Below are 27167 nucleotides of genomic sequence, written 5' to 3'. Positions count from 1 at the left end.
ACCCTTCGGATGGCGGGCCAGCGGCTCTCCCTCCCGGAGCAGCCTGCACCTCCCCCCGCCGCCAGGCACCTTACCACCACCATCCTCACTCCCAAGCTCCAAGGGCCCTTCCTTGACCTCGATAACTCGTTTCCTAAGCCCATTTCTTCTACACATTATTCCTTCCACCTCTGTGATGTTCCAAATAAAGCTTCTCTTATAGTTTGAGTCTTGGCTCTGAATTCTTTCCTAGCCAGGACGCAAGTACCGCGGTTGCTGAGCCCAGGTCCGGTCCGACCCCACGGGTCCAACACCTGGTGCTGTTCTCACAGCTCCTAACAGATGGGCCCAGAGAGCATGATGCTAAGTGAGCTAAGCTGGTCAGAGAAAGACAAACACCACATGATCTCACTTAGATGTGGGGTCTAACGAACAAGAGAGGACCAGAAGCATGGATACATGGAACAGACCAACAGAGGTCGGGGGGCGGGGTGCTGGACAAAAGAAGGTGAAGAGAATTGCCAAAGAACATACCTGTAGAGCCCATGGACACAAACAACAGTGTGGTGCAAACCAGGGGAGGGGTGGGGGCTGGGTGGAGGAAAGCGAAGGGGTGGGGGGGGGGGCATCTGTAATAGCATCAACAATTAAAAACATTTATTTTCTCTATTTACTTATCACTTACATTCCTGGAAAATTCAGGCCATATTAAAACTGCAAAAAACCTTCAGTGGTCTTTTATAAAATGGACTTAGGGTCAAGGCTCAGACAACATTAATCCACTCATATAAGGATCTGGTCGAAAACTCCGGGGCCATGTGGAATACAAGGCTTCAGGGGGGCTGGGTGGGGCGCTCAGGGCAGAGCAGGACATAACGTTCCCTGGGTCCTTGCCTCCTGGAAGCCAGCCGCATCCCCCACCTTTGTAACCACCAGAGATGCCTTCAGAGATGTCAACCCCTAGGGGGCGGTGTGCTCCCTCAAGAGCACCAGGTTAGAAAAGTTTGCAAACCCATGGTCTGTGGGTTGAGTCCATCCCACAGGTGTGTTTGCTTTGGGCCTGCCTGGTGTTTTTCTTTTATTTATTTTAAAAGAGTAGAGCAAACAGTCCACCTCTGAAAACCGGGCAATTTCACATAGAAAGCTGGATATCGCACTTTGGACCAATCAGAAGATCTGGCAGCTCTGGGCCCATACATCACCTAATGGGCACATCCGGCTTTGCCCTGGGCCCCGCCAGACGCTCTATGCATTGGCTCCCCTGGGTAGACAGGGTCCCACAGGTATGGCAGAGGGTGAAGTCTTTCTCGGCCTTGGGAAGATCCATGCACGGGTGCCCGGTTTCTCTTCCTTGGCTGAAAGCCCTCACCGTCCACGCTGATCCTCCAGGACAGCAGCGATGGGGTCTGAGGAGCTCCCAGTATGTGCTGGAAGTGCCCTGCGGGTCAAGCAGGGGATGTGCCGTGTGCTCGGAGAACAGGACCCTGTCTGTGGACAGGTGGGACCCACCGGCCCCAGGACGGAGCACGCCTGTGCATCAGCCCTGATCCTGAAATCCTGACCCACGACACAGCCCAGGATGGACTGGGACAGCTTGGGGAGGCGGGGTGCTTGGGGCCTGAGGGGGACCACACAGGAATAAGTAGGAAGTGGCACCCCCCTCAGAGGCTCGTGTGAGCACCTGGCACAAGGTCTGGGCATGGAAAACGCTCGATAAAAACTTGCATTGTTATTATTTTTATATTATCATATTCTCAAAGGTTTGTGTGCCCCCTCCCAGAAGACTGCTTGAACGGCACTCTGCTCCAAGGCTGTCCAACGGAGCTTTCGGGATGATGGAAGCGTTCTCCATCTGTACCACTCAGTCTGGCACCCACGTGTGCCTAGGGGCACCTGAAACACGGCTGGTGCAACTGAGAAACGGAATTTTAAATCTGATAGATTTTTAATTAAAGTTAAAAGGCTCCCGGTGGCTACCTCATTGGGCCCAGCAGCTCCAGTCTGAGTCCTTCTAGAATGTTTAGAGGAGTCACAGCTAACACGGGGGGGGGGGGGGGGGCTGCAAAAGGCCACCCCCTGAAAACTCCCTCAAAGCCTCCGGTGGCTTGGCAGATAGGGATTATACATGCACCCAGCACAGATGTCCCGCCTCACTTCTTTTTTGACTTCCATGTCATTGTAATGCCCACGGAAGTTAGAGCGACAGCAAAGCACCGTGCTGTCGGCTGGGCGGCCACACCGCCGGCTCCTCGCTCGGGCCCACGGCCAGTGGGGACGACCGGCGCTGGTTTCCTGAGAGGTCCTGCTTGCTCCAGTTCGACGCCAAGAATGCAGCTTTACTGGAGGTTGGTGCGCCACTGTGAGCATTCAGTAAGGTGGTGTGTGCACAAGAACCCAGCTGGTGTGGGCGGATTGCGTCCCTGGGAATGTATGCTCCCGGGCGAGCCCCGGGACTGGTGAATGCGACTGTATTTGGGAACAGGGGCTTCGCAGATGTAATCAAGTTCAGGAGGGTCCTACTGGAGCAGGGTGGGCTCTCTCTCATCCAGTGACTGAGGTCCTTAAAAGAAGAGGGAAATTAGGACACAGACATGCAGATGGAAGACGACAAGAAGGGAGGGACACACAGGGACAGGGCCATTCGAGGATTGGGGTGATGCGGCCCTAAACCAAGGAAGGCAGACAATGGCCAGTGGCCACTAGAAGCGAGAAGTGGCAAGGAAGGATTCTCCCGGGAGCCTGCAGGGGGGTGTGGCCATGACGTCACCTGATTTGGGCTTCTGGCCTTTAGAACTGAGAGAGGATACAGGTCTGTTGTTCAAGCCACCCAGGCTGTGGGACTTTGTTAGCACAGCCGTGGGGAACAGCAGCCAGCAAAGGGGCTGGGACAGAGCGTGCCAGGGTTGCCCGGGCACAGAGAGAAATCTGCCCTATCAGCCTCGCCGAGTTTTGAAAAACCAAGACGCATACGCTTGGCCACCTTCTTCCTCTTTCTTGGTGGCCCTTCCTCCCAGGGGACCTCTCCTCCCGTTTGTGGCACTGGTCCCGTGACCCTCAGGGTCATAACAAAGGCATGTATGTTGCAACGCTGCAGCACGGATGGGGAAACTGAGGCCCAGAGGGGCCGGATCTCAGCTGAGGGCACAAAGGACTTAGAAGCCGAGCCTCCTTCTCTGCCCACTCTACTTGTTTGGGAGAAAGGGAGAGACTATTGACCTGCAGTTTAAAGAAATTCAGCTTGAAGATGTACGTGGCGGTGACATGTGCGCCCCCAAAGATGCCGCGGCCAGCTTGGCCCTGGGAGGGGCTGTTGACTCTTGGGGATGCTCAGACTTTCCGGGTGGGGAGGCGGGATCCTGGGTGTCAGGAAGGGACAGGGACGGTCTCTGCTGCCTGAGGTGTGCCGCCACCACGGGGTGAATGAAGACAGAGCTGTGATACCCACAGGCCGGAGAAGAGGCGGGCAGAGGGCAGCTGGGCAGAGGGGAGGCAGCTGTGTGCCCGCGTGTGTGCGCGTGTGTGCTCACGTGCACGCGAGGGGAGAGGAAGGGAATGGGGAGCAGAACCAGGAGAGAGGCCAAGGCCAGAGAAGGCTGCCATTGTGAAGGCGGGACAGCTGCACCAGGGCCTGGGGGAGGCGTCCCAGGAGGAAGCCAAGTCCTTTCTCCTCTGTGTGCAGAAAGGCCGAGAGGAGAGAGCAGAGCCGGGGTGGGGGGGGGGGGGGGGGGGGGGGCAGGCAGGAGAGGAGAGGCCTCTAGAAAAGGTGGGCGGGGCCTCGGGCCCGCGCAGGACTCGCAGCTTTGCCCATGCACTTGCAGGTTCCCTGAGCACCTGTGCAGCAGGCCCTCTTCCGGACACGGGGTCCCCGAGCACGGACCCGACGCCCGCTTCCCCGGCGCTGACCCTTCAGAAGCGAGACGACCAACCAGATCAATGGCAGAGTCACCAGTGGGTGGTGGCAAGGACCAGAGGGACGGATGAAGCAGGAACCAGGGTAGAGGAGGAAGGAGGCCAGGGACACACTTTAACCTGGGAGGGTGGACAACTTCACAAAGCTGTCAGGTGGTGCAGGGCCCCGAAGGAAAAGCAAGCGGGGTGAGGATCTGAAGAGGGGGGACCCTCTGCTGGGGGTAGTCAGGAAGGCTTCCCTGAGGTGACGTTGGGACAGAGGTCCGAGGGAGGGAGTGGGCAGGCCGTGCGGATGTGCAGGGAGAAGTCTCCGGAAGAGGGAAGGGTAAGTGCCAAGTCCCCTAGGTGGGGACGGTCCAGGTGTTACTGGTGTGCCTGAGAAGCAGAAAGGAGTCAGCGACTGAGGGGGGCCGGCCGCAAGACGGCCCAGAGGTGAGGGACAGGGGTGACCCTGTGGGGGAGCCTGGGGGGGCCGGAGGGGCAGAGCTGTAGGCAGAGGAGAAACAATCTGACGGAGGTTCTGACAGGACCCTCGGCCGGGGCAGAGGCAGGACGCCAGGTGACAGGACGGCGCGAGGATCTGTGTGCTGCGAGGGGAGAGCTGATGGGCTCTGCAGATGGAGACAACGTGGAATGTGGAAGGAAGGGGGGGTGACGTCAAGGTTTTGGCCGGAATGACAAACATCGGAGCCGCACAGGGGACGACTGTGAGAGGCACCTGGGGAGGGAGGGACCAGGCCAGGAGTCACTTTGGACACGACAGGTCTGCAGGTTTGAAACGCTGAGAGACAGCCAAGCGGAGAGGTTGGGCGGCAGCTGGGTGCTGGGGTGTGGAGCCCAGGGCACAGGCTGCAGATGCATCACAACGCAGGGGTCCAGGGGGGAGGCGCCGAGCCCCAGCCCTCCCTCAGGTCCTTCCAGGCCTGAAACCCCATAGGGAAACACAAGTCCCACCCCCACACACCTGCCTTCACACGCCAGCTGCGAGTTTGGTCAGGGAGGCCCAAGTGCCCAGCAGAAGCCTTTCCGCCCTCCCGTGTGAGGGGCGGCAGGAGGCCCGGGTCCTGCCCCCGCGGTGAGGGTGGCCCAGCAAGGCTGACAGCCAAGTAGTGCAGGGTCCCCCGCTGACCCCACTCCCCAGCTCTGCGCCAGGAGGAGCGTGAACGTCACTGGGGGTACCTGGGGCCAAGCTGAAACCAACCCCCACTGGGAGCCCTGGCACAGTCGGGTCTGTAATGAGGGGGTGCTCCTGCCCCCCAGCGCATTCTAGAACGCAATGAGGGAGGGGTGGAAGGCTCCCCACCAGTGCTCACATCTGCACGAAAGTCTGCACCAGACGGCAGGAGCTGGGCGTGGAAACCACCTCCGAACTGCCGCCCTCGGAGGACAGTGTGGCCCGAGAAAGCAGGACCTGGCCCATCGAGGAGACGGGCTCTCCTGGCTAACTCGCCGGAAAGGGCCAGAGAGAGGGCGCCCCCCCAACAGCAGTGCAGTGGAAGTTCGTGGTGCGGTGGGTTTTCCTCCTCCCCCTCCCAACAGCCCTCCTTTTCTAGTTGGGGATCCACGCTGCTGGGGGGACACCAACTCCACCCACTGCGCCGGGAACAGCCGACACAGGCTAAGCTAGTTGGCGCACCCCATCTGCTCTCCGGGCGACTGATTCGGGATCGAGCTGTGGTCCCATCAGAAAGCACCTCACCACTGGGGCATTCTGGGAAGGGGCACTGAGCCCCCAGAAGCGCCAGCCATCATCTCGAGTCCTCGAACTTTATGAAAAAGTCGTGATACTGTGAAACCATAGGATCTGCCTCTGCCTAAAGGTCACCTTTTCAGTTTAGGGAGCAAAACATTCAGTATCTTGCTGAAACCCCCTGGAGCCGGGGTTTCTGTCATTTGCATCTGAAGACCATCTACTGGCCACGTAATGACCAGGAAGTGACCTCTGCTCAAGCAGAACTCAGAACTGAGGGGTAAGGGCCAGGGGAGAGGTGCCGAATGGGAAGACATGCCCGTCTTCAGCTTTGCTAGGAATCGCCAAGTTGCTCTCAGAAGTGGAGGTGCCCATGTGCACCACCCCCACCTCTAGTGTATGCGACTTCCTGTTTCCCCACATCCGCCCAACATTTGGTGTGACAGGAGCACTGCATGTTCCCTGGGGTAGTGGGTGAAATGCGACCGCTCACTGTTGGCTTAATTTGCATGTCACCGATGACCAGAGAGGTTGAGTGCGCACAGCCACACTCTGAGCCCTGTGTGCAACTTATGTCCACCTTCCGAGTACTGTGTATCACTGTTTCAACATATTTAATCCTCACAGAACTATGAGCTAAGTAACAGTATTCTTAGTTGAGGTAACCAAAACAAAGAAGTTAAAGAACTCGTCTAAATTCATTCAACTAGTAAGTGGTCCAGCCCGGACTCAAATCCAGGTAGAACCCTTGCTGCTTTGCAAAGAGCTGGGAGGCATCTCATTCCAAGAACGCTATATAACTGACTTGTGGGTGGATGAACGAGCCCAGTCAGGGTAGCTTAAGTGTGCTAAAAGTGTGCTAAAAGATGACAATGTACACTTTGCAAAAACTGAGGATGCAATTTATCCTTTCAAGGGTATTTATATTTGAGATCCAAGTCCCCAAAGTTTGAGGAAGCCAACACACAGAAATATCCATGAACCAATTGATATTTATCCTGCTTAAACTTAGCATCTCTCAGTTCATTCTTTGTCAATCTCTACTGCAAACATGGGGTAGCATAGCCCAAAGCAAGATCACTGCAAGATAAAATTGCAAATCTTGTAAAAGATGCAAGGTTTTGGGAAATTAATTAAAGTGATGCCAAAAGACAGCTTGAAGCACCATCCAATCCACTGACAAACAATAATCTGGGCTACGAGATAATTAAAGAGACTACTGAAAATGACGGTAAGGTAATAAGCACCTCACAGGGGAAGACTCAGATGCCAAAGGATTAAGAGAGGCCCTTGGGAAAACTGATCCAATCCTACATTGTGGTGAGAAAAAAATGCTTGATATGATTTTTTTTCTTTTTTGCAAAATGACCCCTTGCAAACTGAAGGTGAAGTAAAGAATATCATAGTGCACTAAAATTACACTCCATCCCACAACTGACCCTTCATCAATTTGCTTGTTTAAATAATCAACCCATTAGTCACAGTTATAACCTAACCTTTGTTAAATACTGTTAGCGGTAACATAAGATTATTTTCAAAATTCTGTAATTTCATTTTTTCAGGATAAAATACCTAACTAAATATATTAAAAAACTATGTACATAAAATAGTGGTCAACAGTTGGTCTACTTAAGGGATATTTTTCCAGTTCCAGTCTTCCACAGTTCAGGTTGACCTCCTGGGTATCATACACACAAATAGTTGAGAACCATTACTGTGGTTGCGACTCGAATCCTCCATTAGTATTCATTTTCTTTTTCTCTCATAGTAAAATAATTTTTAGCTGGGCAAATGACCAACCAGAATGAAGACTACATCCCCAGGCTCCTTTGCATTCATGTGTGGTCATGTGACCTATTTCTCATCAATGGGAAATAAGGAGAAATAGAAAGCAGTTGAGTTTCTGATCAATTTAGGAGCACCTACATATATAAAGCGAATATCAATAGACCTAAAGGGAGAAAGAGACAGCAATACAATAATAGTAGGAGACTTTAATACCCCACCTTCATCAATGAATATATCATCCAAACAGAAAATCAAGAAGGAAACATTAGCCTTAAACAACACATTATAGCAGATGGGACTTAACAGATATACAGTGAACTTCCCACATTTCTCTAGGATATATAATATGTTAGGTCACAAAAAAGTCTTAATAAATTTAAGAAAACTGAAATCATATCAAGCATCTTTTTAAAAAAATTTTATTTTTATTTTATTGATTTTAGAGAGTGAGGGAGAGAGAGAGAAACATCGATGAGAGAGAACATCGACTGGCGGCCTCCTGCAGGCCCCCCACTGGGGATTGGGCCCACAACCTGGGCATGTGCCCTGACCGAGAACCAAACCAGCAACCTCTTGGGGCATGGGTCTATGCTCAACCACTCAGCCACACCAACCGGACTTAAGCAATTTTTCTGACCACAATGGTAGGAAACTAAAAATCAATTACAAGAAAAAAACTGGGAAATTCACAAATATGTGAAACTAAACAATATATTACTACTGAACAACCAATCAAAGAAAAAGAAAATCAAGAGAAAAAAAAAGACCCCGAGATAAACGAAAATGGAAATACACCAAAACTTATGGGATACGGCAAAAGCAGTTCTAAGGAAGGTCATAGCATAATGCCTACACCAAGAAACAAGAAAAATCTTAAATAAACAATCTAACTTGACACCTCATGGAACTACAAAAATAACAAATGAAGTCCAAAGTTAGCAGAAGGAAGGAAATAACAAAGATAAGAGCAGAAATAAATAGAGACTAAAAGGACAATAGAAATATCCATAAAAGAGCTGATTCTTTGAAAAAAAGATAAAATAGACAAATCTTTAGCTAGAGTCACACGAAAAAACAGAGAGGACTCAAAATCAGAAATGAAAGAGGAGACATCACAACTAACACCACAGAAATACAAAGGAATTTGAGAGAGTATCATGAACAATTATATGCTGACAAATTTGACAACCCAGCAAAAATGGGTAAATTCATAAAAACATACAAGCTACCAAGACTGAATGCAAAGATGGAAGGGTGATTTATCATCTGCAAATCAATGTCAAAGAGCACATTAACAAAACGAAGAGTTAAATCATATAATCATTTCATTAGAAGCAAAAAAATCATTTGACAAAATTCAACATCCATTAATGATAAAAACTCACAACAAAGTGATTATAGAGGGAACATATCTTGACATAATAAAGGCCATATATGACAAGCCCATAGCTAACATTTAACCAATGGTGAAAGCTTTTCTCTAAGATCAGGAACAAGACAAGGATGCCCATGCTTACCACTTTAATTCAACATAGTATTGAACATCCTAGCCAGAGTAATTAGGCAAGAAAAACAAATAAGAGTCATTAAATAAAAAAGGAAGAAGTAAAACTGACACTATTTGCAGATGTGATACTATATAAGAAAACCCTAAAGAATGGCTACCAAAAAACTATTAGAATAAACAGACTCAGTAAAGTTGTAGGATACAAAACCAACACGCAAGAGTCCATTATATTTCTATACACTAAGAGCGAACTATCAGGAAGAGAAATTAAGAAAACAATCCCATACACTACTGTATCTGAAAGAATAAAATACCTAGGAATGAATCTAATCAAGGAAGTGAAAGACCTGCACACTGAAAACTGTAAGACATTGATGAAATGAATTTAAGGAGCCACAGATAAATGTAAAGGTATTACATACTCATGGTTTGAAAGAATTAATATTGTTAAAATGTCCATAGTACCCAAAGTGATCTACAGAGTCAATGCAATCCCTATCAAAATTCCAAGGGCATTTTCACAGAGACAGAACAAACAATTCTAAAATTTGTGTGCAACCACAAAAGACCTTGAATGGCCAAAGCAATCTTGAGAAAGAAGAAGAAAGCTGGAAGCATCATGCCCGATTTCCAACTTCAGGGTGGGGCAAAAGTAGGTTTACAGTCGTTTGTATGGAAAATAATACAATAACTAATAAATAATAGTTCAGGAATAAATTCTGTGTTTTACATACTCATAACCATAAACTTACTTTTGCCCCACCCTCTCTGTATTACAAAGCTACAGTAATCAAAACAGTATGGTGTTGGCATAAAAACAGACACATAGGTCAATGGAACAGCAGACAGCCCAGAAATAGATCTATGCATATATGGTCAATTAATTTATGGCAATGGAGCCAGGAATATATAGTGGGGAAGGACAGACTCTTTAATAAATGATCTTAGGAAAACTGGACAGCCACATGCAAAATAATAAAACCAGACTACTATCTGATACCATACAAAACTCAACATGGATTAAAGACTTGAACATAAGACATAAAACCATAACCTGGCATCAGTTTTGGTGATGACTTTTTTCTGGATTTCACACCAAAATCAAAGCCAATAAAAGAAAAAACAAATGAGACTACATCAAACTAAAAAGCTTCTGTACAGCAAAGAAAACCATCAACAAAATGAAAAGGCAACCTACTGGATGGGAGAGAAGATTTGTATATCATATACATAAGGGGTTAACAGCCCAAATATTTAAAGAACTCCCACAACTCAATACCAAAACGCCAAAAATTCTGATTAAAAAATGGGCAGGGGATCTGAATAGACATTTTTCTGAAGAAGACCTACAGATGGCCAACAGGTACATGAAAAGATGCTCAATATCACTAATCATCAGGGAAATGTAAAACCACAGTGAAATATCATCTCACACCTGTTAGAATGGCCATCAAAAACACAGGAAATAACAAGCTTTGACAAGAATGTGGAGTAAAGGGAATCCTTTTGCACTGTTGATGGGAATGTAAATTGGTGCGGCCTATGGAAAAACAGAACGCTACGGAGGTTCCTCAAAAAACTGAAAATACAAGTACCACATGATCCAGCAATTCCACTTTTGGGTAGTTGTCCAAAGAAAATGAAAACACAACCTCAAAAAGACATATGCATCCCTCTGTTCACTGCAGTACTACTTACCCCCAAACACGGAAACCACCTGTGGCCATCAATGGATGAATGGATAAAGACACCCACACCCTATACACACAATGGAACATTATTCAGCCATAAAAAGAAAATCTGACCATTTGAGACAACAGGGATGGAACTTGAGGGCATTATGCTAAATGAAATAAGTCAGACAGAGAAAGGCAATTACCATATGATCTCTCTTATATGTGGAGTCTAAAAAAGATTGAGCTCATAGATACAGAGAACAGACTGGCGGTTGCCAAAGGCAGGGGAGTTAGGAAGTGGGCAAAATGGGTGAAGGGGATCAAAAGGTACAAACCACGGAGATGTAATGTACAGCATGGTGAGTCCAATTAATAATACTGTACTGCATATTTGAAAACTAAGAGCAGATCTTAAAAGTTCTCATCACACAAAAAATCTTGTAACCACATATGGCGACAGTTACAAACTAGACTTGTTGTGGTTATCATTTTACAATATACACAAATATTGAATCATTATGTTGCACAGCTGAAACTAATATAATGTTATATGTCAATTATATCTCAATTATATGTCAATTTATATCTCAATAAAAAAAGAAAGTGGTTGAGTCTCTGATCAATTCATGACTTTGAGTGGGATAGGCCCACCAAAGCAGCATGAATTTTTAACTGAGAGAGTAATAAACAGTTGCTATATTGGGTCTCTCCCACACAAACTTAAATCCAACTGAACCAACTGCCCTAGACACCCACAAGAATGCAGGGTTTAACATGTCTAAAGACTCAGCAAGAACAGTTAACCACTGATTTGGGGGGAGAGGGGCTAAAAAATTATATTTTCTAATGTGAGCCATACAAATCAAGTTAATTTAAAAGGGATTTTGAATTTATTGTAGTTCGTCATTTTTCTCAAATAATAATGACCAACTTAACTAGGTAGTAGTAGCTTTAAAAGTTTTCATGTTAAGCGGCAACTTAACATAAAACCCAAATCTGAGCTCCCTAGCTGCCAGGGCAAAGAGGGAAAGTATACAGGGCACAGGGCCCTTGTTATTTAATGATTAGGAGCATACCAGTTTAAAGTAAAAAAACATTTTCAGAATCCTTAGTTCTGAAAGTCAGGTTGGAGTGGGGTTTCTTGTATACAGGGGCATTCTAGATATAACAAGTAAAATACTCAGGGACAGTTTTACAAAAAACATAAATGTTCTGTGCATGGACATTTACATTTGACATTATGCTCCCAGTCTTCATTGAGGGTATGATCATCAAGCATAGTCTGATGGAAGCTGTTCTTTGGAGAAACAGTTTTTTGGTGATTTGTGTAGGTTTAAGGATAAGTTTGGGAAATCAATTTTGAAGAATAGTCTCGAGAGAGGGTTCCTTTCTTTGTGCCAGCCGTGTAATTCTGAAACCCTTGGTGTGGGCTCCCACCAGGCACCCCCAAGGTACTGCAGTATATATGTTTCCTTTCAGTTTGATGATGGCAACTTCCCTGCTTCCTCTGAATTCCCCTAGTCTTCCTTCCATTTTGATTAAGCCACAAGCACCTCATTTTATGACTCTGGGCAAATCTCTTTTCTGGGTTGCCATTATCCTGGCTGTCAAAGGAAGGGGGTTAATGAGAACACTTTTAGGGTCCTTACTGTTCTCTTGGCATCTAAAGCTAAAGGTTTCTACACAGGCCTTCCAGCCAGAGGTTGTAAAAAGGGCTCTGTGAGCCACACAGCCCTCAGACATGTTTTGTTTGGCCCACAGTTTACATTGAGTTTTGCCAACATTTTTTTTAATCGGCAGATTTCAGCAAAAAAAAAAAAAAAAAAATTCAGAGTAGAAATATCTGAAGGTTGGCAACCCTTAGCACAAACGGCTATAATTATAGTCAGTCCTCACTTAACAACGTCATTAATAGGTTCTGCAACATTAGGGGAAATAACACAGAATGAAACCAATTTTGTCATAGGCTAATTGATATAAATAAGAGTTAAGTTCCTAGGGCATCTCGTCAAGGTTACAGTGAAATGACATTGAGTGAAACGATGTAATTCGAGGACCTGCTGCATCTGGATTTGAGGGGCAGATGCCCCTTTCAGTGGGTGCCCTCCTGTCCTGCTTCCTTCATCTACATCCAGGTCCCCGCAACCATCTGCGTGGTGGTCCTTGGTCAACTCACACACGTGGCTTTTTGCAGAGACCCAGAACCAACATGTTGTAAGTTTGGGACCGAGGCCATCCCGTGCCCTCAGCAGGACTCACTTTCTGGGTGATTCTGGCAGTGAATGAGTCTCAGGAAGACACACCTCACCAGCTTGCTCCCCACCCCGACCCGAGGAGTCCTCGCAGCCACACCCTGCGCTGAGGGAAGCTGTGAACCAAGCTGAAGGAGGCACCGTCCCTCCCTCGTGTCACTCCACCCAAATAAGCCCCGGTCCCTGGCCACAGCTTCCGGGAGTTGCACCATCCGCTCCACAATATCTGATTTCACAACTGCCTTGGCTCCTTGGCCAAGGTGGGGAGTATTTATTTATTTTTAATTAAAGCAAACCAAATTAATTGAGTCTGGAGGATTTTGCAATGGTGTCGGAGGTGAGGGACTGGGATGGTGCCTTTGCCTCAGGCAGCCTGCCTGGGAGGTGAGCCTTCGGAACCCAGCAAAGCACCTCTTCCAAGGTCAACAGACAGGAAGCCTGCTCCAGCTCACCCAGCACGCACCGTTGCGGAGTGCAGCCAACCTGGACCAGCCGGCCCTCCCCTGCCAGCTTCTCGCCATCTGTGGGAGCCACACAGCCCCCACATGCGCTCCCCTCCTCCCTCCACAGTCTTATCCCACTCCCCAGCCCAATGTTCTTCTGGAACCTTCTTCCATGCTCATGGTCTGAAGTCAATCAGTCCCAGATGGCTCTAGCATCATTCACTGAGAACACAAACTCACGCGGTACTTCTGGCCTCTCTCTACTGTTTTTCATATTTTAAGTGGACTCTTCCCCCCTTTTTAATTCAAATTCCTTTGAAAAGGTCACCATCACCACTATGGGTGAATCAATCTGTATTTTCCGAATGCACACAGAAACAAATGCACGGTACGTGCCCCTAGCAGGAACCGAACCCGGGACTCTCTGGTCCACAGGCCAACGCTCCAACCGCGGAGCCAAACCGGCCGGGGCATAAATGCACGACTTTTAAAGTACCAGGAGGTTGCCATGCGCTAGCCAGAGTCTCGCAGGTGGCGCGGTGGCGGGGCAGCCGGGACCGCGTGCAGCCTCACCTGTCCGGTAGCCCGTGCTGTTGAGGTAGGCGGCGAAGGTGCGGCTCTCGTGCTGCGCCTGCCAGGACGGCGAGGAGCAGTTCTCGTTGTTGGTGTAGGTGTTGTGGTTGTGGACGTACTTGCCGGTGAGGATGGAGGACCGCGAGGGGCAGCACATGGGCGTGGTCACGAAGGCGTTGATGAAGTGCGCCCCGCCCTGCTCCATGATGCGCCGGGTCTTGTTCATCACCTGCATGGACCCTGCAACCAGAGCCGGAGGTGAGAACCCGCCTGCGACTCCAACCCGTGCCCCCGGGGCGGCGCTGGGGGGCTCTCAACCCAGTGGCACCCCATTCCTGGGGAGGGGCACACCTTCTGGAACTCTCCCCGGGCAGGTGGGGTGTACCACTGGCTTTGTGGGCAGCCAGCAAGGCCCTGATGCACCGTCACCACGAGGAAGCACCCTGGGTCCCCAGTCCCACTGGGTGTTTACGGGGTGTAGGTAAAACCCTGTTTATAAGTTACCTGAGCCTAGACTGGAACTCTATTTTACATATAAACAGAAGATCTTTTTTGCAGGGTATTCATATACACTGATTTTTTTTTTTTTTTTGGAAGCAACCACTATGTAAATTGGGGGAAGATCACACTTCGCTTTGTTTGGAACCTTCCCAAGAATTGTTTGCTCTTATTGAAATCTGGTCACGGCAACCCCCTGGCTCACCTTCTCTCTGAATACTTCTCAGCTGAAATGTCCTCCATCAGCCACGAACCACGCTCGCCGCCTCTGTCTCTACGGGCCTTCTGGCTTGGAACCCACTTCTCACCTCCCCCCCAGATCTAACCCGTCAGCCGAGCCGCTTCTAGTTGCCCTCTGGAATCACTGGTGTCTGATTCCCTTGAGCTCTTATTACACGTGCAGCATGTGTTATTAGGGCTTAATTATACACCACCAGGAACGGTGGTGTCATTCATGCCTGTTCTTGTTTCTCAAGGAAGCAGTCAGCAGAGTGAGGCACCGGGATGGAACCTAATGTGTGTGGAAACCCCACGAGGGCAAGGACTCCGCATGCTCAGGGCTCAGTGCTCACCGCTGCGTGGCACACAGTAGCTGCTCACTAAACGTGAAGAGTGGATGCGTCACTGTACACGACGGCTGGTACCCAAACACTCAACAGCCTTCATGGAAACACTCAGTGGAATGTCTCTTCCTTCCATGGCCATCGTCATTCTTTCCCTCTTCGCTGCGGTTCTCGGGGTCTGTAGTGGGCTGGGTGATGGCCACCCTCTGATAGTCCATGGCCTAAGCCCTGGGATCTGTGAATGTGACCCAACTTGGAAAAAGGGTCTTTGCAGATACCCCTGAGGTGGATCCTCTTGAGGTGAGCTTGTTTTGGATTACCCAGGTGGGCCCTAAATCCAATGACAAGTGTCCTCACAAGAGACAGAAGACACGCAGGCACAAAGGGCAGGGCCGCGCGAAGCCGCAGGCAGAGATCAGAGGGAGGCACCTTATGCCAGGGGATGTCTGGAGCCCCCCGAAGCGGAAGGAGTGGGGCAGGAGTCGCCCCGAGAGCCTTCGGAGGAACCAAAGACTGCGGCATCCTCATTTTGAACCTCTGTCTCTAGAACTGAGAGAGAGTGAATGTCTGTGTTTTAAGCCACCCAATTTGTGGCAATGTGTTAGGACAGCAATAGGAAAGCAATACAGCATCTACTAGGAATCTGAGGTTCTTGCTGGGGAGCTGCCGATCCCAACCACCAGGAATCCCCTAGAGAACTAAAGACAACCGATCAGACTCCCTCAGCACTCTGTCCCTAAAGGTTAAGAATAAAAAAGATTTATATAGATCTTCATCTCCTCTTTCTGCCAAATACAGAAGGAAATAGAGCTAGAGCTTCCCTGAGGCAAACACAGATCACATCTCAAACACAAACCACCCAACAGCTTCCCATTGCACTCACAAGACAAACCAATTTCTTCCTGTGGCCTAAAAGTTCTTCAAGACCGGTCTTCCCCCGTCAACCCACTTTCAGTATTTCTTTGACCTCATTTCTTCCCTTCCCCTTGCTCACTTGGCTACACTGGCCTCCTCATTGTTTCTCAAATGCTCCGAGCTCATCCCTGCCCCAGGACCTTTGCACTTGCGATTTCCTCTGCCTGGGACTCTTTCTGAGATTTCACTTTGGCTGGCTTGTCTCATTATTCAGATCTCAACTTAGAGGTCGTCTCCTTGTCGAAGTCACCACTTCCCCATCTGATTACTTCCTCTCACACTAGTGTATGTTTCTTCTTAGCAGTTGTCTCCTTCTGAAATGTTTTGTTTGTTTGTTTGTTTTACTGGTTTGCTTGTTTATGAGCAGCCTCTTCTCCTGGACTGAGAGTTCTAGGTGACCCAGGTGCTGTCTACCTTCCCACACCTGGAACATATCACTGGTGCTCTGCAAAAACTCCTGGTGACTGAAGAAAGCAGAGCAAAGCCTGCCCTCTGAAGCCCAGCACAGAGGTGGTTTCACAAGGGGTGCCCTCCCGGAGCCAGGGTTTCCTGAGCCTCCTGGCCAAGGTTCCCCAGGGCCAAGGTTCCCCGGTGAGTGGAGGAGAGAAGGGCTTTGTGTTTGAGTAGGGGCTGTCAGGCCCGGGACTGCAAAACATGTGTGTCAAGATCACACGCCCGTGAGAAGTCCCTGAGGGTCCCAGCTGCACCTGGTGGGCAGTAACAGGTTTTCCACCAGGTGTGATGCCTCCCTCTGGAGGGGATGGAGGAGGCTTTCTGAGGCCTCCCTCAACCAGCTGGTGCTAACTCTGCCGAGCTCTGGGTCCTCACCAGCCTCAGGCTGCTCCCGGGGACCTGTCCTCTCCTGTCCTCTCCGGATCCCGGGCAGCCTTCTGCTGGCCAAGCAGTTCCTTCCACCTTGAATTTTTACCACAAACCAAGATATCAAGGTCACGCCCTTGAGGGCCCAAGCTTGGATACCTGCCACATCCCCACCTCCTGGCTTCTGCCCAAGCAGTGCCCTGGGCCCAGGGTGCTCCCCCCCGCCCCCCGCCTGCGCGCTCAGCCCCTCTCGTCTCCACTCCAAAGTCCTCTTCTCAGCGACGCCTTCCCTGCCCCCACACCGCCGCCACCCTGGATACTTCACATCCTCTTCCTTGTTTTACGTTCAGCTCTGACACATTATCTAACACACGGTGTACTTTTGCCGTTTTACATATTTATCTTGTTCAGCATCCCCCCGGCAGCCCCAGATGTCAGCAGCACGATTACTGCCTGTGCCTTGCGGCCCGGCCGGGAGCAGGGCCTGGCATACAGTAGGTGCTCAATAAACATTTCTGGAAGAAACAAATCTAGGGCAGTCCGGGCAGAAGCAACCCTCTGCCTGCCCTTCAGAAACAAGGAAGACAAAGGAGGAAACCACTAGGAATGAGATTTCAGCCCCTCTTGGGCCCCAGAGACCGCAGAAGGGACCAAGCTGGCCGCCCACCTGACCCCTGCGACCCTTCTCCTGGAGAGCAGGGAGCTGCCACCTGGTGAATAGCTCACCCGCCGTCATCAGCCCCGAATGCTGTGCTGGCAAAAAGCAAGCAGCCTGCAGAACGGGGTCTTATTTTCAATGGGCTCAGTACCAGGGTCTCCGAGCGCTTGTACGTCCGTCCTGCGGACTGCAGAGGGAGGAGCGGCGGCTGCTCCTGACCAGCTGTGCCGCGTGCCTGCTCGGTGCACCCGCCCTGCCCCAACAAGCCTGCCCAAGGAGAGCCGTGTCACCCGGCTGTCAAAGCACAACAGTGCGACGGAACGACAGCGGCATCCGTGCACAAGCAGCACTCCGTGTTAAGCCTCCCCTTGGGGACAGTAACCCGCTTATTAAAACTGCCAGAGCGCCGAGGCTCTGTCAAACCACATCTGGAGCAGGGAAACATCTGCTCGGATCCCCTGCCCAGCGCGGCCCTACTGCAGAGCGATGTCTGGTGGGAGGGAGCGACCTGGAAGACGGGGCCACACAGAAATAAAAAGGCCCGTTTTCAATATTTTAAACAAAGCCGAGCCAGCCAACCAAAACTTATGTTGTCCAACGTAAACCTGGGGACGTGCAGACAAAAACAGACTCGGTTTCTTTCCGTGATCAGACCTTCCCACCTCGCCGGGCCAGGGGTGAAGTCACCCTGACACCTCGGTGACTCTGACCGCTGGGGTGCCCCTCCTCTCCCCTGATGATGGCACTTCCATCGCGGTGCCCAAACCACCCGCCTGCCGGGAACCTGGCGTTTCCCCGCGACACCCATTTGCCCACCCACTTCGAGAGTGCGTTTTCTGGGCCCCTCAACGCAATGCCTGTGCTATTATTCATTTGCTATTTTGCTTTAAAGTGACTTTAAAAAATGAACTTAAATCTCAACCCAAATAACTGTGAACTTCTGGATTTGATGTGCTAATGATATGTTGCCTGATGTTGATCAGACCACGTTCATAAGCAGTAAAATCCGGGTCTGCTGACCTGGCACCCGAGGGGATCTGTGAATTACCTCGGCATTTTAGGAGACGCTGAGTTCATTTGCTCTTCTGAACGTCTGGGTCGGCGGATCGCTCCCTGTGGGGACTTACGAGGTGCTGGGGGCTTTCGTGATTCAAAACATGACCCGATTTTGGCCATTTCTGGGGCTTAGGTGGCTCGTGTCCACTTTCTGCCCTACAGACCTGTGTCACTGGGAGCGGACGTACCCTGCACCCCTCCTAGACACACTCCCGTGGCCCCAACCTCGATGACACAGGGGCATTGGTTTTGATGGGTAACTAAGGAGATGATGCCTTTCACCGTTTGTTTTTAAAAATTATATGTAAATAATTAGAGTCCGGGATGCCAGGCCCTCCTTGGGAAAATAGCGAGGGTGGGACATGGGGACAAAAGAAAACCTGTGCCTGACAGTCATCTCCACCGGGACCGTTGCAGAATCCCAAGTGAGAAAAAAATAGGGAAGGCCTTTCATTCAAGCCTCGCCTTTGACAGATTTTAACTATCGTGGCTCCCAACCACAGTGTAACCCAGTTCACAAGCTGAGTGCCTCCAGACAGAATCTTGTCTGCGCATGTGTTTGGTGTTTAGGTCTGCCTGAAAGTGTTTAAAATTTGGAATTAATTGCTAACTCAGTATTTTTAATTGGGAGATTTCACATCAATCCGGCTTGTCAGGCTTTGCTTGTAAAATACAGAGATCTGGCCTTGATGCGCCAACAGGTGGGTTTGAGCGCAGGTTGGCTTTAGAAGGGCCCCACCCGGCTCTCCTTGGTCCCCACCATGCCCACTTCCCTCATCTGCAAAACCTGCCCGGCCCTGTAGGCACCGAGTGTGCAACCCTTAGCTGATTCCATTCCAGCAGAAGGACCAGCTAAGTAAACCCACGAAGTAATGCATACTGTGGTCCAGAGAACCACGAAGAACAGACTTTAGGAGGGAGGAGAGGGGTTGTGGCTCTGGGTAAAGGCTGGAACAGAACCCTGACCCGGACAGATGTGAGGGGGTGAAGGTCCCTGAGCTCAGGCCACAGGTGAGAAAGCACCTGTGTCCTGCACCGTCCTCCAGCCTCTGGTGTCCACCCACCAGGCTGGAATTCACTGGCAGCCCTCATCTGGTCCCCAAGCGCTGCTGGAATGCCCACGATGTCACTGGGTCCGACGGGGAGCTGCCTGCCCATGGGCTACCACTTTAACAGCCATCAGACCCCAACAGAACAGCTCTGTCCCTAGCAGAGGGCGGGGACAAACAGCAGCAACCCAGGGCCACCTCTGGGCAGAAGGGCTCCATTGTTTCCCGAGCTAGGGCTGGAATGTGCTCACTGCTGACCGTTGGCGACAATTCAGAATAAGGACGCTGGATTCCTGGGACCTGCTTCTCCCCCGAGGTTCCCTCGCAGTGGTGGCAAAGGGGAAGCCGTTCCTGATTCTTGGATATTACAAAGTCAAGTCAAACGTCATTTCTGTTTTTAGCTATGAAAAAGCGCAGGTTTGAAATTGGTTCCTACACCCAAATGAATTAAGCAGATGTTGAAGAGGCGGTACTGGAATTTCATTAATGAACACTGGGCTGTTGGAGAGATCGTGAAGTTGATTTTTTTCTCCTCTGCCTTCTGCTGGCTCTGGTTGCAGAAGCCTCAGGGAGGAAATGCTGATCCTTGGTGGTCACTCTTCATGGAGGGGAGGTGGCAGAGGGACCCTAGGAACAGGCGGGTCACCCTTACAATCAACGGCACTTGGCAATCATTGGTCATTTCCTCTCTGAGAAGCTCCACCCAGAAATGTTCCTGCCACTTGTAATTCTCCAAGGCACTCCCCTCTGCAGAGGCTATTTCTTCAGCCACGAGGGATCTCCAGAGTGCTTTGCCCATTTTTCAGGGTGGGCGACAAAGAGCCAGTCACCTAGCCCCTGGCCTGGTGGGTAATGTTGGCAAAGCAGCTTGATGTCTGTCGCAAGCTTGGAAGCCCGTTCCTCCTCCCCCAGTCTCCCATCTCTGTAAATGGCACCACCATCTGCCCAACAGCACAGCCAAAACCTAGGAGTCATCCTTGATCCTCCTTCCCCCCTCCCACTTGCAATCCATCAACAAGTTCTGTGTGCCAGACCTTCAGAACAGAACCTACCCCCAGCATCTCCCACCGGGACAACTGGTCTCCCCAATTCTGCGCTTGTCCCCAGGCTGCCCCCTTTACACTCACAGCCAGATGAACCCCTGAAAACATGAATCTGTGCACTTGCTCTGCTCAGAACATTTCAGGGACTTCCCACTGTCTCCTCCGCGTCCCTCTGCCCTCACCCCCAGGTCTCTCCTGCTCACTCTGCAGGTCCTGGCTTCCTTCCTGCCCCGCTTCTCCGGCACTTGTCCTCTGCCTGAGATACTCCTCCCCCTTTCCATGTGCACGGCTCCCTCGCACGCCGCCCTGCCAGAGGTGCCACCCTGGCCCCTTGCTCCTGATCTCTGCTGTGGCCACCCTGGGCTGCCCACCAACATCTGTTTCTTCTTCTCAGCAGGTCCTGATTTCAACCTTCAATGCACTTAGCTAGGAAACTACATTTCCCAGACTCTCTCTTACAGCTTCCTGTGGAAGTGGTCCTCCCTGGCCTCCCAGATCCTCCCTCTGCCCAGCTCTCCAGCCCAGGGAGCTGACCTGAATGAGCTGCACCCACAGCAACTTTACTCTCTGGCTTTGGGCTGGGTTTAGCCAAGGGGGGGGGGGGGCTGGTAGAGCAGCAAAAGATGAACTGAGGTTGGGGTACGGGTCTCTCCATCTCCTTCCCTGTGGTGTCAACAGAGGGTGGCAGCTCCTGTCGGGGGGCTGTGTGTCTCGTTTCCAGGGATCATTCGCTCCTCTCATCCTCTTAGTCTTGGGTGGGCATGACCTCACTGCTACACATGAACCTTGGGTGCTGCACTGTCACTAGTGATTTCCCCACCCTTGCTTGTGCGTTAGCAAGAAATAGTTAACCCCCCTCCCTTTGAGGAACCCAAATTTGAGCCCCCCTGCCCTGAGACAGTGTGGCTAAATAAATAAGCTCTGTTTATGTTGTATGTGATGTCTGGGATGAGTCCTTAAAAGGAGCTGACTACACCAGAAGGTGCCCTTCCGCTTCTTCCTTCTTACTGCCTGGAATGTGGCTGTGATAGATGGAGCTTGAACAGCCATTCTGAACCATGAGGGGCCCTTGAGGATGGAGGCCATGCAGTAGCACGGTAGAAAGGCAGAGAAGGAGCTTGGGTCCCCGAAGCCACCGTGCCAGCCCCGGACGGCCAACTTCCAGATCTTTTTATGTGAGCGAGAAGCAACATTCTATCTTGTTTAAGCCACTGCTATTTTCTGTTTTCTTTTACATGCAGCCAAACGTAATCCCGACATACTTAGCTTCCAGAATTTAAGTGATTTCCCAAGTGCTGCTGAATTGAAAGAAGAAGAAGAAAAAAAGCCCTGCAGGAATGTGTTTGGCAAGCTGAACACCAGGGTGGGTCCAAACGAGCCCCTCTTCTCCCTAAGATAACCTGCGCCTACATGTCTTCCCAGAGGCAGGAACGCCAGGAGCTGGTATCTCTGAGAGGCTGAGCCGGAGGTTACCACCGAGCTGGGGTCCGGATTTGGGCACTGTCCTGGGCCTCCAGCCACTTGGCCCCTGCAGAGCACCCAGGCCTGCGACGGAGCATCGATTTCTGGCTATCAGTCTGCAGCACAGGGTGTGGTTTCCTTGTGTTCAGATGGAAATGGAAAACAAGTGCCTGGCCAGAAGCCCTCCCAGGCCTTTTTCTCAATAGCCAGACTCCCCTATAAGCAGTCCTTCCAGCCGAGGGCCTGCCCCTTTCAGGACCACAGACCTCTCAGAGAATCTAGTGAGGGCCTCGGACCCAGTGAAGCCCAGTGAAGGCAAACAGTCTGCATGCGATCCCCACCCACCCCCACTCCAGGCCCACCCAGGCCCAGGACTCTCCTGAATTTCTGACTCTGAAGGCTGGCCGCCTTGGTTAGCTCCTCCTGGCATTCAGAGGCATCTGCAATTTACCAGGTTCCCACCACAGCGGTCCCCATCTCCATCAACAGAAAATCCCTCCTTGCAGATGTTTGGGTCACTATCTTGGAGTCATTCTTGACTCTTCTCTCCCACCCCACATCAGGTTCATCAGCACATCTGATCAGCCCCACCCTCTAAGGAGTGCAGCACCTGACTCCTTTCCCCTCTGCTGGTCTGAGCCTCCATCACCTCCTGCCTGGATCATTGCAGGAGACTCCCCGCTGGGCACCTCCTGCCTGGACCATTGCAGGAGACTCCCCGCTGGGCACCTCTCCTGCCCGGACCATTGCAGGAGACTCCCCGCTGGGCACCTCTCCTGCCCGGACCATTGCAGGAGACTCCCCGCTGGGCACCTCTCCTGCCCGGACCATTGCAGGAGACTCCTCACCGGGGTCCTTGCTCTTATTATATTCTTTTAGTCTATTCTTCATATAATAGCCAGAGGTGTCATATTAAGACATAAGTCAGATGATGTCCTTCCTCTGCTTATTGTTCTCAACTCACTCAGGAAGCCAAAGTCCAGTCCCTGGTTCAAAGGCCCTGCGTGATCCACCCTCCCACCACCCCATTACCTATCAGACCCCACCTCCTCCTGTCCCCATGCTCACTGCTGCTCTGTGAGCCTGCTGGACTGCTTCTGCCTCAGGGCCTTTGCACCCACTGTTCCCTCTGCCTGCAATGCTCTTCCCCAGGAGAATCCCCTTGACTGCTTCCCTACTTTGCCTTCTCAGAGACCACCCTGCATAAAATCACAACTCCTCCCTTCCCCCACCCCTCTCCTTGCTCTGTTCTTCTCACCACTTTTCACTGTCTTATGCACTATATACATTGTATATATTTTTGTTAACTCTTGTACTACAGTGTAAGCTCCGTAAGAGCAGAGATTTTGCCTATTTGGTTTGCTGCTGGATTGTAGGTGCTCAATAAATCCCTGTGAATGAATGAATCTAGTCCACCCTGTGAGCACCCTGCTTCAGAGCGAGCCTGTGCGGGTGCTGTGGGCACTTCCTGGACTTGTCACTCTGCCTCCTTCTGGTACCAGCTCTTGACTCTTCCTTTAGAGTCACCCTACTCCCCTCTCCTAGTCCCCATGCCAGCCTCGTGGGAGGCAGCATCTTGCTGAAATGTCAAAACACTGCTGTTCTCATTGTACTGGGTTTGGCGGTGACCTTTTCCCGAAGGCAATGGATATTGGTTTTTCATTTACAGTCATAATTTAGAGCTTCCTTTTAAGATAATATTTAAGGCTCAAAAAGTAAGTCCAGTTAAATAGTAGAACAGATGGCACTAGGATGCTGCAGATACTCCCGGCTCCCGGCGAGGCCCGTGTCTGACTCATCACCTTGGTGTCTCGGGGCCGGCCGAGCCCGGAGGCTCACCAAAGGACTTTCTGGATTGCACAAAACCAATAAACCCTGGCGGAGTCCGGCGGTTCACGGGCTCTGCAAGCAAAGGACACAGGCAAACAAGACCTCGGCTTCAGTGTGCTGCTTCTACCTCCTGCAGGAGATGACCAGCCGAGACCCTGCTGCTCTCTGAAGGTCACCCAAACCCAGGGGTTTTCTCAACGGCTTTGAAAATGTACTGATAATTGAGGCCACTTATTGACTAATAGGCCGTGGGACCAGTTCCCTTGGGCATTTGACACTTCTGAGTGGCAACTCAGGGAGGTGTGTCGCATGCATGTGGGGACAGGAAAAATGAATCTGCAGCCCTCCCCCCACCACCTTGCATCAGGAAGCGGGATGAGGGGCCCCTCTTCTGTGCTGTGTCCCCCACCAGTTCCCTCGACCAGACCCTAATTAGGAGGGATGGCTGTTTGCCACCCTGGGACTGGAAGCAAGTCCGGAATTATCTTAGTTGCGAGGTCTCCAGCCCCAAGAACCGTCGGAACTGCCGCACGGATGAGCAGAAAATAGCAGATGATAAATTTTTTAGGACCGCCCTCTGCGTGCCAGTTGTCGCAGACTGTGAGATAATTTGCTGGCCTTTTTGGGAACATGCATTATTGATCTGGGTCTGTCTAGTGGTTTTATAAAAAGCCCATGCTACCCCCTCGCGCCACCTCCCCGTCCCTCACCTCCTGAAAGGAAGGCAGTCAGTGCTTTGGGAGGGAGCTCCAGATGCTACAGAACATGACGGCTCGAAACCTACCACCCACCATATCCACTTCCTGAAACTTATCTTCCAAACATTTTCCCCCATTGATTTTCAGATGGAGTGGGAGGGGGAGAGAGGGAGGGGGGGGGAGGGGGAGAGGGAGGGAGGGAGAGAGAAAGAAACATTGATGTGTAAGAGACTCATCAATTAGTTGCCTCCAGACCAGGGCTGGGATCGAACCTGCAACCGAGGTACATGCCCTTGAGCAGGAATCAAACCCAGGACTCTTCAGTCAGTGGGCCGGCGCTCAACCACTGAGCCAGACTGGCCAGGGCAAGAAGCACATTTTATCTTTGGGTGTGCAAAGTCATGTGCATAAAGACACTTCTGGCAACATATCTGTACCAGTGAAAACTAACAAATACACACACTAACAATCTATAGACAACAGCCATCCCAGGAGCAGAGCAGTGGTTAAGATCATGGGCTCTGCGTTCAAGTCCTGTTTAGCCACGTTCTAGCTGGGTGACCTTGGACAAGGAACTTTATTTCTCTGTGCCTCAGTCTCTCTATCTATAAAACAAAGAGGATGCATCCATGTATTTTAAATAAGCCATGGTTTGCCTGGCCGGTGTGGATCACTGGTTGAGCGCTGACCCATCACCAAGAGGTCGCAGGTTGTGGGCCCAGTCGCCAGTGGGGGGCATGCAGGAGGCGCCAATCGAAGTTCTCTCTCATTGATGTTTCCATCTCTCTCTCCCTCTCCCTTCCTCTCTAAAATCAATAAAGAAAAAATAATAAACTAATAAGCCACAGTTTCCTTTGCTCTCCTCTCTCCCGTGTCCTCATCTACCCACGGCCCTTTTTCCTGTCTTAGCACATTCTATAGGGTTTATTTGACAGTCCCAGAGGCAAACTTACAATCACATTCTGACGTGAGGCCTGGTTAGATCACGTTGCTGCAGCGAAAATGTGCTGTTCCTACAAATGGGCCTTCGATCCCTCACTGTGGTTCAGGCCAAACATTCAGGAGTCGTCTCGAAGTCCTCTTTCCCGTAACCCCCACCTCGACCCGCTCCTCAGCGTCCCACCCCTTCTCCTGCTCTGCTCCGGTCCCAGCTCCCATCACCACCTGCCCGGTACCGCACTGGTCTCCGAATGGGTGTCCCTGTCTCTGTTCTCATTCTCTGCAATCTAATTTCAACAGCCAGAGCGATCCTGTTGGAACCTAGGGTACACCCCAGCCCTCCCCTGCTTAAGGCACCCAAATCCATGTCTAGTTCACTAAGAATAAAACTTAAAGCCCTCACCATGCCCACAGGGCCTCTCATGACCTGGTCCCAGTCGACTCCTGGCCTCGTGTCTCTCCACTCCTGCTCACGGGCATTCTTTCCGTCCCTACCCACCAAGCCCACTTCGGACTCAGCATGTTTGCCTTTTCTGTTCTCTCTGCCTGGAGCGATCCTTCCCCGGCCCCGAAGCTCCCAGGACAGTGCACCGCCCAGAGGAGATGCTCAGCAAATGCCTGTTGCGTGCGTGAGTGACCGGTGCCTTGAATTCCCAGGCATAGCTGGGATCGAAATAGCTTGAGGGGCCCCACGAGGCAAGACCAAGGTGCTCTGACGTCCAGGTGCTACCTGCACATGCTCTTTGCAAAATTCTGCCAGAAACCACCTTCACTTCCCTATAGCCACGGTCTGCAGACGCGCCCGGCTATCAAACGCGACTCGTGCTAAATGGTGCCGGGGAGATAGGGCTCGTGTGTGTCAAACTGTCAATAGAAGCTCTGGGCCCCGATTATTTCCTGGCTGCATATTCCTTTTGCACTGATAAGCTCCCTGCGAAAAATCTATACTTGTGATCATTAAGATAAATCATTACAAGGAGTGACTTGGATTTATATAAATCACCCTTTCTTGGCAGTTAAAAGACTGATTCATGTTTTTAATAATGGATCCAAAAAGGGTGTAGATTTGCAGTTGGATCTTCATCAAAATCTTACATTCGGTTGCACAGGCTTATCCAGTAACCCTTTAATTTGATTGCCACCAATGATATTTGGTTGTCCTCTGAGAGTGGGCAGAGGCTACAGGCCAAGCCCTCACCTGGTCAACTACTGGCAGTCCTTACCACAACCCGGGAGAGCCTCCAAGATCTGGCTCCGCCCTCTCTCTCCAGTCTCACTTCCTACATCCCTGGCTCCTTGGTGCTGCCTCAGGGCCTTTGTACATGCTGTTCCCGCCGTTTAGGCGGCTTCCCCAGATATTTATAATACACAGTAGTACTGGTGATGAGAAGGGAAATCTAACTTATAGGAGAAGGAAAATGGCCAGGCTTATGTGTCGTCTGGAACGGAAGCCACGAGCTACAAAGAGCCGCTGAGCACCTGAAAAGGTGACTCGCCCTAACTGAAATGTTCCGAATGTAAAATACGTGCCAGATTTTGAAAACAACATAAAAGATGTAAAACAGCTCGTTAATGATTTTTCCCATTGATCGCGTGTCGAGAGGATAACTCGAATAGAGTGGGCTACACAAAGTCAGTCCTTAAAATTAATTTCATCTCTTTCTTTTTACTTCCTAAAAAATGGAGCAATGAGAACATTTTAAATCTCTCATGTCATTTGTGCTCGTGGCTGGCATTGTGATTCCAGAGGGCAGCACTGGTGCGGGGTCTAAGGTGGAGAAATGAAACCCAGAAAGTCAGTCAATGCGACAGGCAGAAGAC

General features: G+C 50.6%; 1 protein-coding gene across 2 annotated transcripts in view; it reads right to left on the bottom strand.

Moving 5' to 3' along the window:
* SULF2 (sulfatase 2) overlaps nt 1-27167 on the bottom strand; it is a 96221-nt gene that overhangs the window by 41785 nt on the left and 27269 nt on the right. For both annotated transcript variants that reach the window (XM_036244657.1, XM_036244658.1), the window contains exon 3: nt 13818-14057. In XM_036244657.1, the coding sequence (XP_036100550.1) occupies nt 13818-14057 (240 nt within the window). The remainder of the gene's footprint in view (nt 1-13817; nt 14058-27167) is intronic.

The sequence above is a fragment of the Molossus molossus genome, unplaced genomic scaffold (assembly GCF_014108415.1).
Source record: "Molossus molossus isolate mMolMol1 unplaced genomic scaffold, mMolMol1.p scaffold_m16_p_6, whole genome shotgun sequence".
Lineage (NCBI taxonomy): Eukaryota > Metazoa > Chordata > Mammalia > Chiroptera > Molossidae > Molossus > Molossus molossus.
Note: the sequence above shows the minus strand (reverse complement) of the source record. Positions and strands in the feature narration are given on the sequence as shown.